At 43.9% G+C, this 12,625-nt stretch overlaps 2 protein-coding genes and 1 non-coding gene across 3 annotated transcripts in view; 1 reads left to right on the top strand and 2 right to left on the bottom strand.

Moving 5' to 3' along the window:
* ATP7A (ATPase copper transporting alpha) overlaps positions 1 to 8,754 on the bottom strand; it is a 28,205-nt gene extending 19,451 nt beyond the window's left edge. Inside the window, exons 1-2 of the mRNA XM_031594452.2 lie at positions 8,574 to 8,754; positions 1,254 to 1,390 (exon numbers count right to left, since the gene is read on the bottom strand). Coding sequence (XP_031450312.2) covers positions 1,254 to 1,361 — 108 coding nt within the window. The 5' untranslated portion in view covers positions 1,362 to 1,390; positions 8,574 to 8,754. The remainder of the gene's footprint in view (positions 1 to 1,253; positions 1,391 to 8,573) is intronic.
* Positions 8,755 to 9,246: 492 nt separating this feature from the next.
* Positions 9,247 to 12,068, bottom strand: COX7B (cytochrome c oxidase subunit 7B). Its single transcript, XM_031594455.2, has 3 exons — positions 11,920 to 12,068; positions 10,407 to 10,534; positions 9,247 to 9,458 (listed from the first exon to the last, which is right to left on the bottom strand). The coding sequence occupies exons 1-3, from the start codon at positions 11,954 to 11,956 to the stop codon at positions 9,384 to 9,386; spliced, it is 240 nt and encodes a 79-aa protein (XP_031450315.1). The 5' UTR covers positions 11,957 to 12,068; the 3' UTR covers positions 9,247 to 9,383.
* A 232-nt stretch (positions 12,069 to 12,300) lies between these two features.
* Positions 12,301 to 12,415, top strand: TRNAL-CAA (transfer RNA leucine (anticodon CAA)). The gene is made up of 2 exons: positions 12,301 to 12,338; positions 12,370 to 12,415. It is a non-coding gene; the product is annotated as a tRNA-Leu (tRNA).
* The last annotated feature ends 210 nt before the right edge of the window (positions 12,416 to 12,625 follow it).

Consider the following 12,625-nt stretch of genomic DNA (forward strand, 5'->3'; position numbering starts at 1 on the left):
TAGATACATGGCCAACACCAAAGAAGCTGCTTTTTTTTTTTTTTTTTAAATTTATTTCTGAACATTTTGGTGATCCAGAAACTTTCTGATTTAGTATTAACCTTTCACAGTCAATGGTACAATTTAATTTGCTCCAAACTGATGATACATCAAATACAATTACTGCAGTTTCCAAAAGGAAAAGCCTCCTGCCAGAGGCCCAACACAGTCATTAGATTTTATCTTTACTCTGGGCAAAGCAACAACCTAAAGGCCACAGACATAATTAAATCACACCAGTTAAATGATTTTAAGAACAACCTGTCTTCATTTTTGTCTGGATTATGAACCTGAGCAGAATTAGGAATATGGACATTTATTGGTTTCATTGCAGTTGGAGGCAAAATTACCTAAATGCAGCCCTGCTTGTCTGTATTAGCAATCCAGTATTCACCTCTCTGGCTAACCTAGTTCATAATCACTCAACATAAACAAAAGTTTTTGTTTCTCAGAAATTCTAAAAGCAAATCACGTTTCTGTAAGCACACATGAACTCCTCCTTCATACGGAAGTAAACTGCACTAACTGGCATATCATTTGCCACTGTACAGAATAGTGCACCATGATAAAGCTTTTGAAATAAGCTAGAGGCAACAGCCATGTGCCCCCAGATACAGAGTGCCAACATGGCTAAGGACAGCGTTCACCTCTGACATACCCACTAAAATGGAAACAAATTTGACACAACCAAGAAAATACTATTTTCTCTAGAGTAAACATCAACTACTACAGAATGTTACAGCAAGATTTCACAATCCAGTAATTAAACTCTGCAATTCTATGCAGCTGTAATTGTAAGGACTGCTCCTTCTTGCACAAACTAGCCATAGGACCAGAAGGCATCTCCTCTGCACCAAGAAAGCATCACAAATAGAGGTTAACATCAAGGCAGTTCAAGAAAGTCTGGATAAGGGCAAACCAAGTAGCTCCATCGGTTGCTCAGGACTATAATTCTGCTGTTATTTCTCTTAATGGCCGCACAAAAGAATGTGAACATCTAACTTCTTTTAGTAAGCTTCTCATTATTTCACAATACTGAATTAAGCACTGAAATTCACACTACTGAACTGAGGCAGAATCTTACTTGAGGAGTAACAGATGACAACTCAGCTCCCTGCACAACTCCGTACTGTGTGGTACAGTAAGCATTAGCTTTTCTCTTGCTTATACCAGATAAGAACAAAACTTCCTAACAAAAGGGTAGCGTTACTTACTTTGATGTTATGGATACCATTCATCTTCCCAACATGCTGCTCAATGGTCTGAACACAGGAGTGGCACGTCATTCCCTCCACGCCAATGACTATGGATCTTGCCTCCATTGTCAAACTCTACTCACGTCTTCTCATCTCTGTTGGTCAAAAAGAATTATGATTTTTTTTCTTAAATTAAAAAGACCAAAACAAAACAATCTGCTCCATTTAGCAGATGATGTACCTGGCCACATAACTCTAGTAGATTTCAAAATCTGATCAAAATATGATGTTGGGCAAGATTTAGCAGGAAGGAGGCATTTAGCTAATTGCTCCTATGAATTTTCAGACAGAATTATTCAGACATTTATAAATTGATTTATTTGTATTATAGTCACGATCATTTAATCGCACGCAAGAAAGCTGTGACTCACTGGTGTGAGATTAAATTACTTGGAAAAGAAAGCATTTGGAAAACCAGATCAGTAGAGGACAGCATGTAAAACACAGAGACAGGGGACAATTGTCTCTTTTGCATTATCCTATATTAGCAAGAGGAAGTAATGCTGGAACTAGACCTAGGGAATAAAACAAGCTTTTTCCATATCTCATTCAGAAATATTTGCTTTCTACTCCTCTCAAATGATCATTATTTCTGCTTGTCAATACAAGACCAGGAAAAAAACAAAACAAGAAAAAACAAGCAAAAAAAAAACCCCACTAAACCTGAATGAAATTTGTCTACAGAGATAACATCAATTACAAAAGAATTAATTAGTCCAACAAATAGATTAAGTAACAGAGGACAAAATATTTTTTTTAAACCTTGGTAGATTCACATTTTTTTCATTACACGAGCAGCTAATGAGCAGGATGACAATCAGTCAAACTGGCTGCAGTGAAAGCATCATCAACTTCAGATGACTAACCCAACAGCTGAAGTAACACGTGTGCTTAGATGGCTTTTACCCGGGGGACTTGTCTTTGAAACCAGATTACAGTAAGTAAGAACAGCATTTAATGAAATTAATTTGTTCTCTCCTTGGTAGCATTTCACAACTGCATCTGAATGTTTCTGGTTTTGCTTTGAGACACTTGAAGCTACATGTGGAATGCTGGAAGGTTTCACTGTAGAACCGGGCTTACCTCACCTACATAGGATCTCAAACTAAATGCTGAAGCTTAGCCAACAGGTGAAGACAGAGTAAACCTTTGAATTACAGTAAGATTTCCAGTAGATGAAATAAATATTTAATTCAAATGCATTCCATGTGAAGAGCCAGGAACACATTGCATACTTGTTGATCAGATACTAGCACATGCAAATTTAACTATAATTACTAGGTCAAAACATAAAATAAACATGCAAATATCATAAAGATAGTCTGAGAAACTGATTTTAATGATTTCCCTAGTGCATTCCCTGAAACCCACAAATGACCAGCTAAGTGATCTGAACTGTAGTGTGAGCCTTTATATTCCAGGAGGCAATAACAGTTTCGTTGAAGAACCACAGAGTATGCCACAAGAGGCAAAAGGAATTCATGCCCGAATCCACGATAAGCATAGCTATTGGACAGGAATGGTCAGCAAGTCACTGAGAAAACCTCATGGTTAAAGGGCTGTGAACACCATGAAGAGCTGCTTTTATACCTGTTCAGCAGAGGAGAGTTTTCCCCTCACAGTCACAGAAGTCTCAGCAGCATTCCCACAGCTGCTCAAATCCTTACCAACACCCCCAACACCTGACCTTCCTAGAAGGCATCACGTATTTACTCAGAATACATCATGATGTGCTGATCCTTCATCCTGCCATCCAAATAATGGATGAAGTTGGGAAGCAAAAGGGCCGCACGTGCACCTTGAGGCTGATGGCAACTGTGGGATTAGAAGCAAAAAGTGGCTTCCATCTGTAGTAGTTCTTCAAAACATGAGTGTGAAAGGATGCACTGCAAAACACGGTGGTCCCAGTGCTGAGAGCTCCAAGGGAAAGCAGCAGGCTACAACAGCTTCAGTTATTGCTAAGCCTCAAAAATCAGCATTAACACTTGCACTGGCTGGGCTGATTGGGTTCTGCTGACTCAGAAGATAAAACAGCAACTTACATTAAATAAGGCATCGCATTATGCTGTTCTGTATAGAACACAATAACTCGGCGTGCTAAGAAAAGAACTAATATGGTAACTCTACCTGAAGAGTTAGCACAGGTCTCACTTTTTGCCTATTCTGATGATCTGAATTATCAGCAACACACAGAAATAGTTACAGCTAATCATCTACACATCTACAGAAATAGGGAACCACACCTGAAACAAGGGAGTAATGAATCAGTAGAACAGCATTTTAAGAGCTTCACATGATATGTCCTTTCTCAGGCTTGTCTGTATACACAAAAACACAAGATATTTTGTAAAAAACACTATAAAGTTAAATAAGGAAACATGCTTTCATTTCATCACCTGACCCTTATTGATCCTTCAGTTCTTCCATGAGGAATGCTCAGTCCATGAAGAACAAACAAAGATGTAATTGTAATTCCACAGTCAGGGAGCAATGAATCTTCCCACAAGGCTAAAGTACAGGTGAAGTTTCAAGAAGTACTTGACTCGCAGGGTATTTTGTAAGCACAACAATCAGATACACAGAGCTGAGCTACCACAGCCTATCATCTGTCATCTCCTACAGTCTGCAGAGAAGTGAATTTAAATTGTCGTGAACTTGGAACTGCCCTGACAACTGTGCTATTACTGCATTCAGAAGAAATTTAAAGGAAAACAATATGTGATCTGCTACCTGAAATTAACACAGGTTGGTAAGATGCGTTGCCTTGGATGAGCTGGTGTACAAGTGCAGGGCAGCCTGAGAAAGCCTGCTGGCTCCTGCCTGTCCTCGCTGTTAAGAGTGAAGCTACAGTAGGTTGCAGCCACTTCCTACAAGCAGCAAGAGCACAGTGCTGTCTTTTCTACTCATCTTGTGTTAAACTAACAGCAACTACACAAGCAATAGGGTACAGTAACATTATTAAAGTGCTTGCAATACTTAACAGCATTGCTATTTATTTTAACACGTAGGTGAGAATTAACTGTTATATATAGAGAGAACACACTATAAATACTTTAAAAACCCCAGATATAATAACCTGGTATTATTACAGTGTGATGGGGAAAAGTATTTCCTCCATTTTTCCAGAGTTGTTTCCTTCCTCATCTGCTGTTCATCTTAAATACACTCAATTCCACCACTCTCCATGCAGCCTCATGTTTCCCACTTAAGAGGTAATATGTGGAAAAGGAAATAGCAGTTGCAGTTACTCTGCCTTTCTGGCCTGTTAAAACTAAATGAGGTTCGTAAGGCGACTTCAAATATGGTATTTATGGAAGTGGAAGAAAATTTGTTTGCAGTAATTCTGAACCTGAATAGCCACATTAAGATCACAAAGCACACTGAAATCCTATTACGTTGGGAGGATTTGATGGGCATTGTTTTGTACAGGCACAGTTCTTCCTTTAGAACAAAATAAAATCTGCTGGCGTTTGGATTTAAATAATAAATCAGAAACAAAGTTTCATTCATTTCACTGCCCCGGCGAGGGGTTTGTGTTTGTTTGGGCTTTTAAAAGACTGATCTCTTAGGATCAATGGATGAGGGCACCACGCCATGAAGCACAGTATAAACACAGTAGAGAAAATCCTCACCTTGAGGGAACTGTAATTCAAACATGCACTCAAACTGCATCCAAACCTTGTCTGCATTTCCAGCACTCCTGATAGTGTTAAGAGACTTGTTTTCTAAGGAAAGGATGACGTTATTACGTAGTGAACGTATACACACTGCCTTTTTCCTCCTGTTACAAAATTCCCAGGACATAACAAGTTAAAACTTGTTAAAAAACAAGTAAAAAGCTAATGTGTTCTTAAACCCATGACAGTATTCTACTTGGGTATATTCCTCTGTAACGCTCTACCTCCCCTTATGAGCACTTCCTTGAAGAAATACGTCAGCTGAAACTTAAAAGACATTTTCCTCCTTCTGACAATAAGTTACAACATATTCACAACTAAGCAGCCTGAAAAACGTTACACCAATAAATTATATGTACACAAGTGACATACAAATACTGACAATTTAACACTATTTCTCCTCAAGTGCATTAATATTTCACCAAGTTGAAAAGAAGGATACAGACATCAAAATACTCTTCGTGAGGCTGCGCAGCAATCATAGAATCACTTGAGTTGGAAGGGAGCCCTAAAGGACATCAGTCCAACCCCTGCACTGAGCAGGGACACCTCCAGCTCCATCAGGTGCCCAGAGCCCATCCAGCCTGACCTCGAGTGTCTCCACAGATGGGGCACCACCACCTCCCTGGGCAACCCGCTGCACTCTCTCACCACCCCTGTTGTAAAAACTCTTTCATATACCCAATCTAAATCTCTCCTCTCTTTGTTTAAAACCATTTCCCCTTGTCCTGTCACAACAGACCCTGCAAAGAGTCTGTCCCCTTCTTTCCTGTAGCTTCCCTTTAGATCTTGAAAGGCCACTCTCAGATCTCCTGGAGCTTTCCTTTTCCATGCTGCACAGCCCCAGATCTCAGCCCGTCCTCATAAGGAGGCTTTCCATCTCTTGGATTTTTGTGGCCCTCCTCTGGATGTGCTCCGACAGCTCCACGTCTCTCCTGCACTGAGGACTAGGTGGATGGCTGGCCTGGGTGATCTCAGAGGTCTTTTCCAACCTCGGCGATTCTGTGATTCCATGCCTCTACTGCTGGACGCAGCACTCCAGGTGAGCTCCCACAGTGCAGAGCAGAGGGCAGATCCCCTCCCTCACCCTGCAGCCTAGATACAGCCCGAGATACAGTTGGCTCTCTGGGCTGTGAGGGCACGCTGCTGGCTCACATGCAGCACACTATCCACCAGCACCCCCACGCCCTTCCCAGCAGGCTGTACTCAATCCTGCCATCCCCCAGCTCATACTAACAGCAAGGGTTGCCACAATCCAGGTGCAGACACATCACTTGCATTTGTTGAACTTCATGAGGTTTTCCTGGGCTCGCTGCTCAGCCTAGGTCTGAGGTCTCTGTGGATGGCATCCCATCCCTCAGGCGTATCGACCTCACCCCACGGCTTGGTGTTACCCACAGCCTGCTGAGGGTGCACCTCAGCAATCTTTGTGTTACAGCAGTGGTTTGAACTTAGAACTTCTCACTTAATGCACCTGGTACTGGTAGTTCTATGAAATAGAGATATATACATAAGTTGTCATTTGTAGAGTCTTGTTATGCTTGTAATCCACATTTGCTACCACAGTATTTGTGAGTTTATTGAACATGCAATGCAGCCTGTATTTGCTGGTATTGCATTACTGATCTTACACTACCTCTAATTGTTGCTGCTACTAATTAGTGCTACATCCTCAATATCTACTAATATCTATTTGCTCGTAATATCTGTAATGGTTTATTATCTATACGTATACCTGCCTTACTAATTGCTAGCAGCAGTTTTAGTAAGCAAAGTACTCTGAAGCATGCTAAGGATAGGTGAAGTCAAAGCTGTCAGTTACAACCTCGCATCGACAAGAAAAGATGAGCAACGTAAAATAGAAGCTACAGCACTGGTAAAACCCTAGACTGCCACTTTACACCCCCAAAAATGCTTCAGTTTCTAGTATCAAAGCCAACCCAGGCACTGCAGTGTAACACCACGCACAGCTCTGTGTCTGTTCTATGGATCAGTGGGGATACGTAACAGAACGACTGAGCGCGCTCCTTGAAAGATACAACTGCAGCTTTCACCAAAGTTTTCTACACATATTTTGAATTTATAGCTTTTAAAAGATGCCAGCGAAAGCTGGGCAGCATCAAACAAATGCCAGGCACAGAATCTGTCAGATGTAACTACAGCCTCAGGGCTCGATAAGGCTTCCAAGTGGCTCAGTCCTACCTAAAAGCTTCATTTGTGGCATCAGAAGGCAAAATTCCTAATTAGATTACGTGGAAGAGAGTATGCCTGAAGGACCCCAAAAGCACACACACACAAAAGAACAAAGGACAGCATAAGAAGACAAAGCTGTATCATCTTGTTCAGCTTATGAGAATACTGAAGTTCCAGGGAGCCTGGTCTGACAGAAGAGAGTTTTGTGGGTTTTTTTTTTTTCCCCCCGACAAATGGTTACATTTAAAAGTCAGATCAGATTAATGAGGCTCACTCAGTGTGGGAAACTGCACATCTATAATAAATATCTATCACAGACAGCTATGTGAGACTACACAGGGTAATTCATGCTGCTCAAGTCTTAAGCAACTTCTGCTTGGTCAGCAGACTGGAAACTTCCCCGAAGAGTTTTATGTCTATAGCAGTCAGATGAAAAAAAAAAAGCACAAACTGAGTATATACTGTGTCAGTTCTAAGGACAGTTTTGTAACTATTCAAGTTCTTCTCAAATTGTCTCACTTGCTCCTGTCCTTCCACTAACTCTTTGAAATGGATTTTTGGAGAATGTGGATGCTCCCCTGGAGGAATCATTATGAACATTAGGAGCAGAATATAATTTAGCAAGACTTGCTACATGAGCACAACAAGGTCAGCCGAGGGCTCCCGTTCCTGGGCTTAGTCTCAAGATGCCATACAGAACACAATGCACTGCAGAAGGGAAAACTGGAGGAACACCAGTGAGTGTTGTGTTATGCTGCCTCGTCGTTCGCTTATTCATCACCTGGAGAGGAAAAACAAGTCCAGGTCTTCTCTCTACAGCTGGATAAAGCACTCTTTATTTACGTGCTTCTACACAAACCGTCCCAGCACAGACCCAACCATTACCACACTGCAGGACTCCCCTTATTCACAGCCAGGATCACAACGCAACAGGTTCCCAAGCACAGAAATGCCATTTAGGTGACCGCGTAGAGACTTTCAAGACCAACTTTACGCTAACGAGTTACGTGCGATTCGCAGACACGAGCACAGAGCGGCTGCAGTTTGCTGTACCCGCATCCTCTTCGAGGAGAACTACCGCAAATCCTCACAAACAAGCGCCGGCCCTCTTCCAGCGCACCGACACTACGCGTTTGGTGGAAGCATTGGAAAAACCCGCAGCGCAGCAAAGAGAAAGCAAAACGCCGGACGTTCGTGCAGCAGCCCGGAGCAAAGGAGGCGGCAGAGCCTCCCGCCGCGTCCCGCTCATCCGCAGCTCCGAACCCCCCGGGCGACAGCGGCTCCGCTTCCCGCCCACCCACCGCCCGCAGCGCACGGCGAGCGACGCTCCCCGCACGTTTCCGAACGCGCTTCTTCCACCCAAAGCCCAGCTCCGCACCGCCGTGCCGGCACCGCGAGCCGCCCCTACCTCCGGCACCGCGTTCGAAGGAGAAGCCGCTCCGGGCAGGCCGCGAGCGCCGAGCCGCACTGAGCGCTGCGCAGCGACCGCCCCGTCCCGCCCCGCCGCCACGGCAGCGAGCGGCGCCCGCTCACGTGACACGCGCGGCCGTCACGTGCTGCCGCCCGCCGCCCTGGTAAGCCGGCGCCGATGGGGGCGGCCGGTTCAGCCGCCTGCCGCTTCGTGACGCGCGGAAATCGCGTTTCAAAGCGACTTCGCTGTTTATGAGGGCCGCTAAACTACCCCCGCCATTTTAATTAGTAAAGACTTGCACCTGAAATCCTCTATTTCTCTAAACGTCAGCGAAGAGCAGTGCTGAGCTACCGACTGTCACCGGGAGCGTGTCCGACCAACTTAGATATAGCTGAAACACAGCATCTGCCAGCCTGAGAGAGGCACAGCTCGCTCACAGGGTGGGATGTGGGAAAAGGATCCAAAGGGAAATGCAAAGGTTGCTGTCAGAAGGCCAGCCGTACTCCAAGGGAGCAGTGTGAACTCTGCAGGAAACTGCACCGTATTTTTGGACCTCTCCATTATCCTCCCGTGACAAGAACAGCTGGGATTACCTCATACAGGCCACTTAAGTCTTCTTACGTTTCCTCAGCAAAAAGACACAACATAGAGGAAACCTCAAAGAGCGAGACAGGTTTCTAGGTATGTTTATTAGACCAGGAATGCCACAGCACAAGTGGTACCCATGGAACAAATGCCATTATGTTCATGCACGTGTGTTTTTTTTCTCCTGTGACAGCTTGGACCAGTTCATTATAAGCAAAAGCGTTACTCCTGCCACTCTTTAGGAGTGACTCTGCCAACTGGTGACAAGCCCCACTCAATTCCAGATTTTGTAAGCACCTGTAGGAAGATAAAAATCAACATTATTAACTCTGAAATCAAAGAAACATTCTGATACATGGATATTTCTACTGCTCTTTGTTTAGATTTCTTGTACTAGAATATGTTATTGTATTCATCTTTCTGTAAGGAAGTGGGAAATATTTATGTTGAACATTACTTAAATACTTCAGCTTTCTATTTCAAAATACCTAACTTTAGAACTAAGAGTCTAGGATGTAAAACCACATCACTAAAATTCACCAAATCACTAAATTCATTTCCTGTACATCATCCAAGCTGTTTTCACCATAACTTCAGTAAAAATTAAAATTAACATCATAACATCTTCAGCTAAAACTTCTGCCTGAATAGCTTAGGTAACCTTTAGGGGAACTGTTGGATCATGGCCTGAACCTCTGATTGACCACCTGGGGTGAGCACTAAGTCACCTGTGTGGGAACACAGGAGAAGGCAATTCTACTTGGAAGGGGTGGAGCCTGGTTGCCTCTCCTAGACCCCATTTAAGGGCTGACCGCCACTGAGGAAGGCTCTTTTTCTAGAGATTGCTTCTTGTAGAGTTTCTTGGGAGCCTCCAACACTGGTGAGTACTTTCCATTTATCTCTGATCATCTTTTCCAATGTGATAATCTTACTAGGCTAACTTCTCTGTATGCTTATTGATCATCCAATGCTTTACAGCATCTATATACTTATTGATCTTACACAACCCCAGTGAAATAGATAATGCTTACTTCTGCTGCATTTTAAAAATCAGTGAAATGCTGAAACATGTAAAAACTCAAAACACAAAGTAATACATCTCAATTTCTGTCATGTTGCTAGTGACTTCAAAAAAATCCAAAATTCTTATTGCTTAAGATATTTGCAACAAGTGAGCCCTTCTGAAAATAGCTAACAAGTTTACAGCTACATCACAACAAAGTGGTAAAGCAAGGGAAGACTTACATATCCCCAGACAGTAGCAAAAACTGCTGCTCCGCCAATCAGCACCAGATTTCCATATTTATCATGGAAGCTTGGTTCATGTTTGCGATGATGAGTTTGTCTTACTGCAGTACGCTGAGCACCACGAGCTAAGGAATATTAGAGAGAATTAAAAGTATCAGCAATAAAAAACTTCATTTAAAAACTTTAGAAATAAAATTATCTTTAGCCTATTGGAACAATTCCAAAGTATGGGATTTACGTGGCCCTGCCTGTGGCAGGGGGTTGGAGATTCATGATCCTTGAGGTCCCTTCCAACCCAGGCCATTCTGTGATACAGAAAGCCTTACATTTTGTTTCAGCTTTCCCATTCTCTCCTGTGAAGGTTATTCCTGAAATCTGCTTCCAGGAATCAAATCCTTTCTGTCACCTTTTTCTTTTTCCTCTGGGTCCCCGGTGGCAGTTAAAGTACAGTTAAAACTGTGTGACTATTTATCTAAGAAAGTAATTTGAGTAAGTAAAGCTTTTAATTTCAGAATCTGTTTTTGAGATTTCATATTTAGGAATCCTTCGTTTTCAGTATGTGTACTCAAACGTTTTCAGGAGGAAGCCCATCATCAAATTAAAGGATTGAAGACTGGGTTTTAGAAACACCTTTCTCATTCTCTTTATGATTCTTAGTGGGAGGAAAGTGAAGTGAAGAAGAAAATGGGAAATTTGCATGATATAAATAATAAATGATTAGATATGGGAGGATCTCTTCAGAGGATAGGAGGTATGTTCATTAACATACATATGATATACATAACATATAGTCTTATTTAAAAGACAAACTTAAGAATCAAACTATCAGCTTCAACAGATGTAAATTGCACAGTAGTTGTACACAAATGAATTGATGAAACAGTGGTCTGTGCATACAGCCATTATCCATCATTTTTTTTAAATAGGAATTTCACACATACTGTCTCAAAATATGACTGCTGTCGCTGTCCTAATGATACCCCAAATGCTGTCACATCCATGGAGTGCTCAGTGAATGTGAGCATGCTGCTTTTATGTTGACAACAGCTGAAACAGCTCAGCTGAGCTAAGGACACCATAACTGCTCGTGAGAGCACCAAATGTGAGAGGACCAGGTTAATTACTGGTGAGCCTGTCACCAGAGGGACTGCTTTACCCGTGAGTTCAAGCATCTGGCACTGACAGCACCGAGCCACCTCTGTGCAGAATACGTGATCTGGATGTGCTTTCAGATCAAGGAGGAAAAGCACCGAGCAAGGGAACCCAAGGTCAGCTCGACTAAAGGCGGTAAAAAAGAGGAAGAAGAGGAGGAAGAACGAAGAGACAGCGGCCTCCACCTGCCGCCTTGAACCTCGCGGGGCGAGGCGAGTCCAGAGACGCCCTGTGACGGGACCCAGGCTGGGAGCCCTGACAGGGACGGCAGGAAGCCGTGCTGAGCCCTGAGGAAACGGCCTGCCCCAGCTTCCCGAGGGCCCCAGCGCAGCCGCGATTCGGAGAGCCCCTTCCTTACCCGTGAGGTTGAGAGCAGCCCTGGCCACGGGAAACATGGCGCCAAGCACAGACCGACCGCGGCGGCGGATGCGGTACCCTTGGAGAGCGGTGAAAAACAAAATGGCCGCGCCGGAAGTCGCCAGTGCGCTGCGCCGCCGAGTGACGCCCTCTGGGAAATGTAGTTCCGCCGAGGTGCCACGGGGCGGCGGGATCTTTTCGCTACGTGGGAGCCCTAGTGGGGAAAGCTCTGTAGCTGGGAGAGGGACGGGGCTCTTGCTCTCCAGTGTACAGATTGAGGAGCGCCTCTTCGCATAACGCCAGAAAGCGGGCCTGCAATGATGAGCTGGCGCACCGATGACGAAAGGAGTAAGAGCCTCCCAGCGGCCGTTTCGTACGCAGTGTCAGGATGGCCGAGTGGTCTAAGGCGCCAGACTCAAGGCGTGCCGCGCCTTCCGACGGCGGTTGGGTATTCTGGTCTCCGAATGGAGGCGTGGGTTCGAATCCCACTTCTGACACCACTTTTTTTTCCTCTTTCTAACTGCACCAATCCCCCTCCACACAATCTAAACAGATGAAGCGCAATAAGAAACCGCGGTGAGCTCCGCAGCGCTAGGATGGTGTTCTATATAACGTACGTACTCAGGCAGAATGAAGCGTAACCGCTTGATATCCCTCAGCCCGTTACTGAAAGTTTTACAAGTGCGTTTCGTTCACGCTTCTAACCA

This window comes from Phasianus colchicus, chromosome 14 (genome assembly GCF_987193195.1).
Source record: "Phasianus colchicus chromosome 14, bPhaCol1.hap1.1, whole genome shotgun sequence".
In the NCBI taxonomy this organism is placed as follows: Eukaryota; Metazoa; Chordata; class Aves; order Galliformes; family Phasianidae; genus Phasianus; species Phasianus colchicus.

Coding starts and splice junctions, on each gene's coding strand:
- COX7B (XM_031594455.2), bottom strand. CDS start 11,956: ATGTTTCCCGTGGCCAGGGCTGCTCTCAACCTCACGG. Junction 10,535..11,919: donor GGCTGCTCTCAACCTCACGG/GTAAGGAAGGGG, acceptor AATATTCCTTAG/CTCGTGGTGCTCAGCGTACT. Junction 9,459..10,406: donor TTGCTACTGTCTGGGGATAT/GTAAGTCTTCCC, acceptor ATCTTCCTACAG/GTGCTTACAAAATCTGGAAT.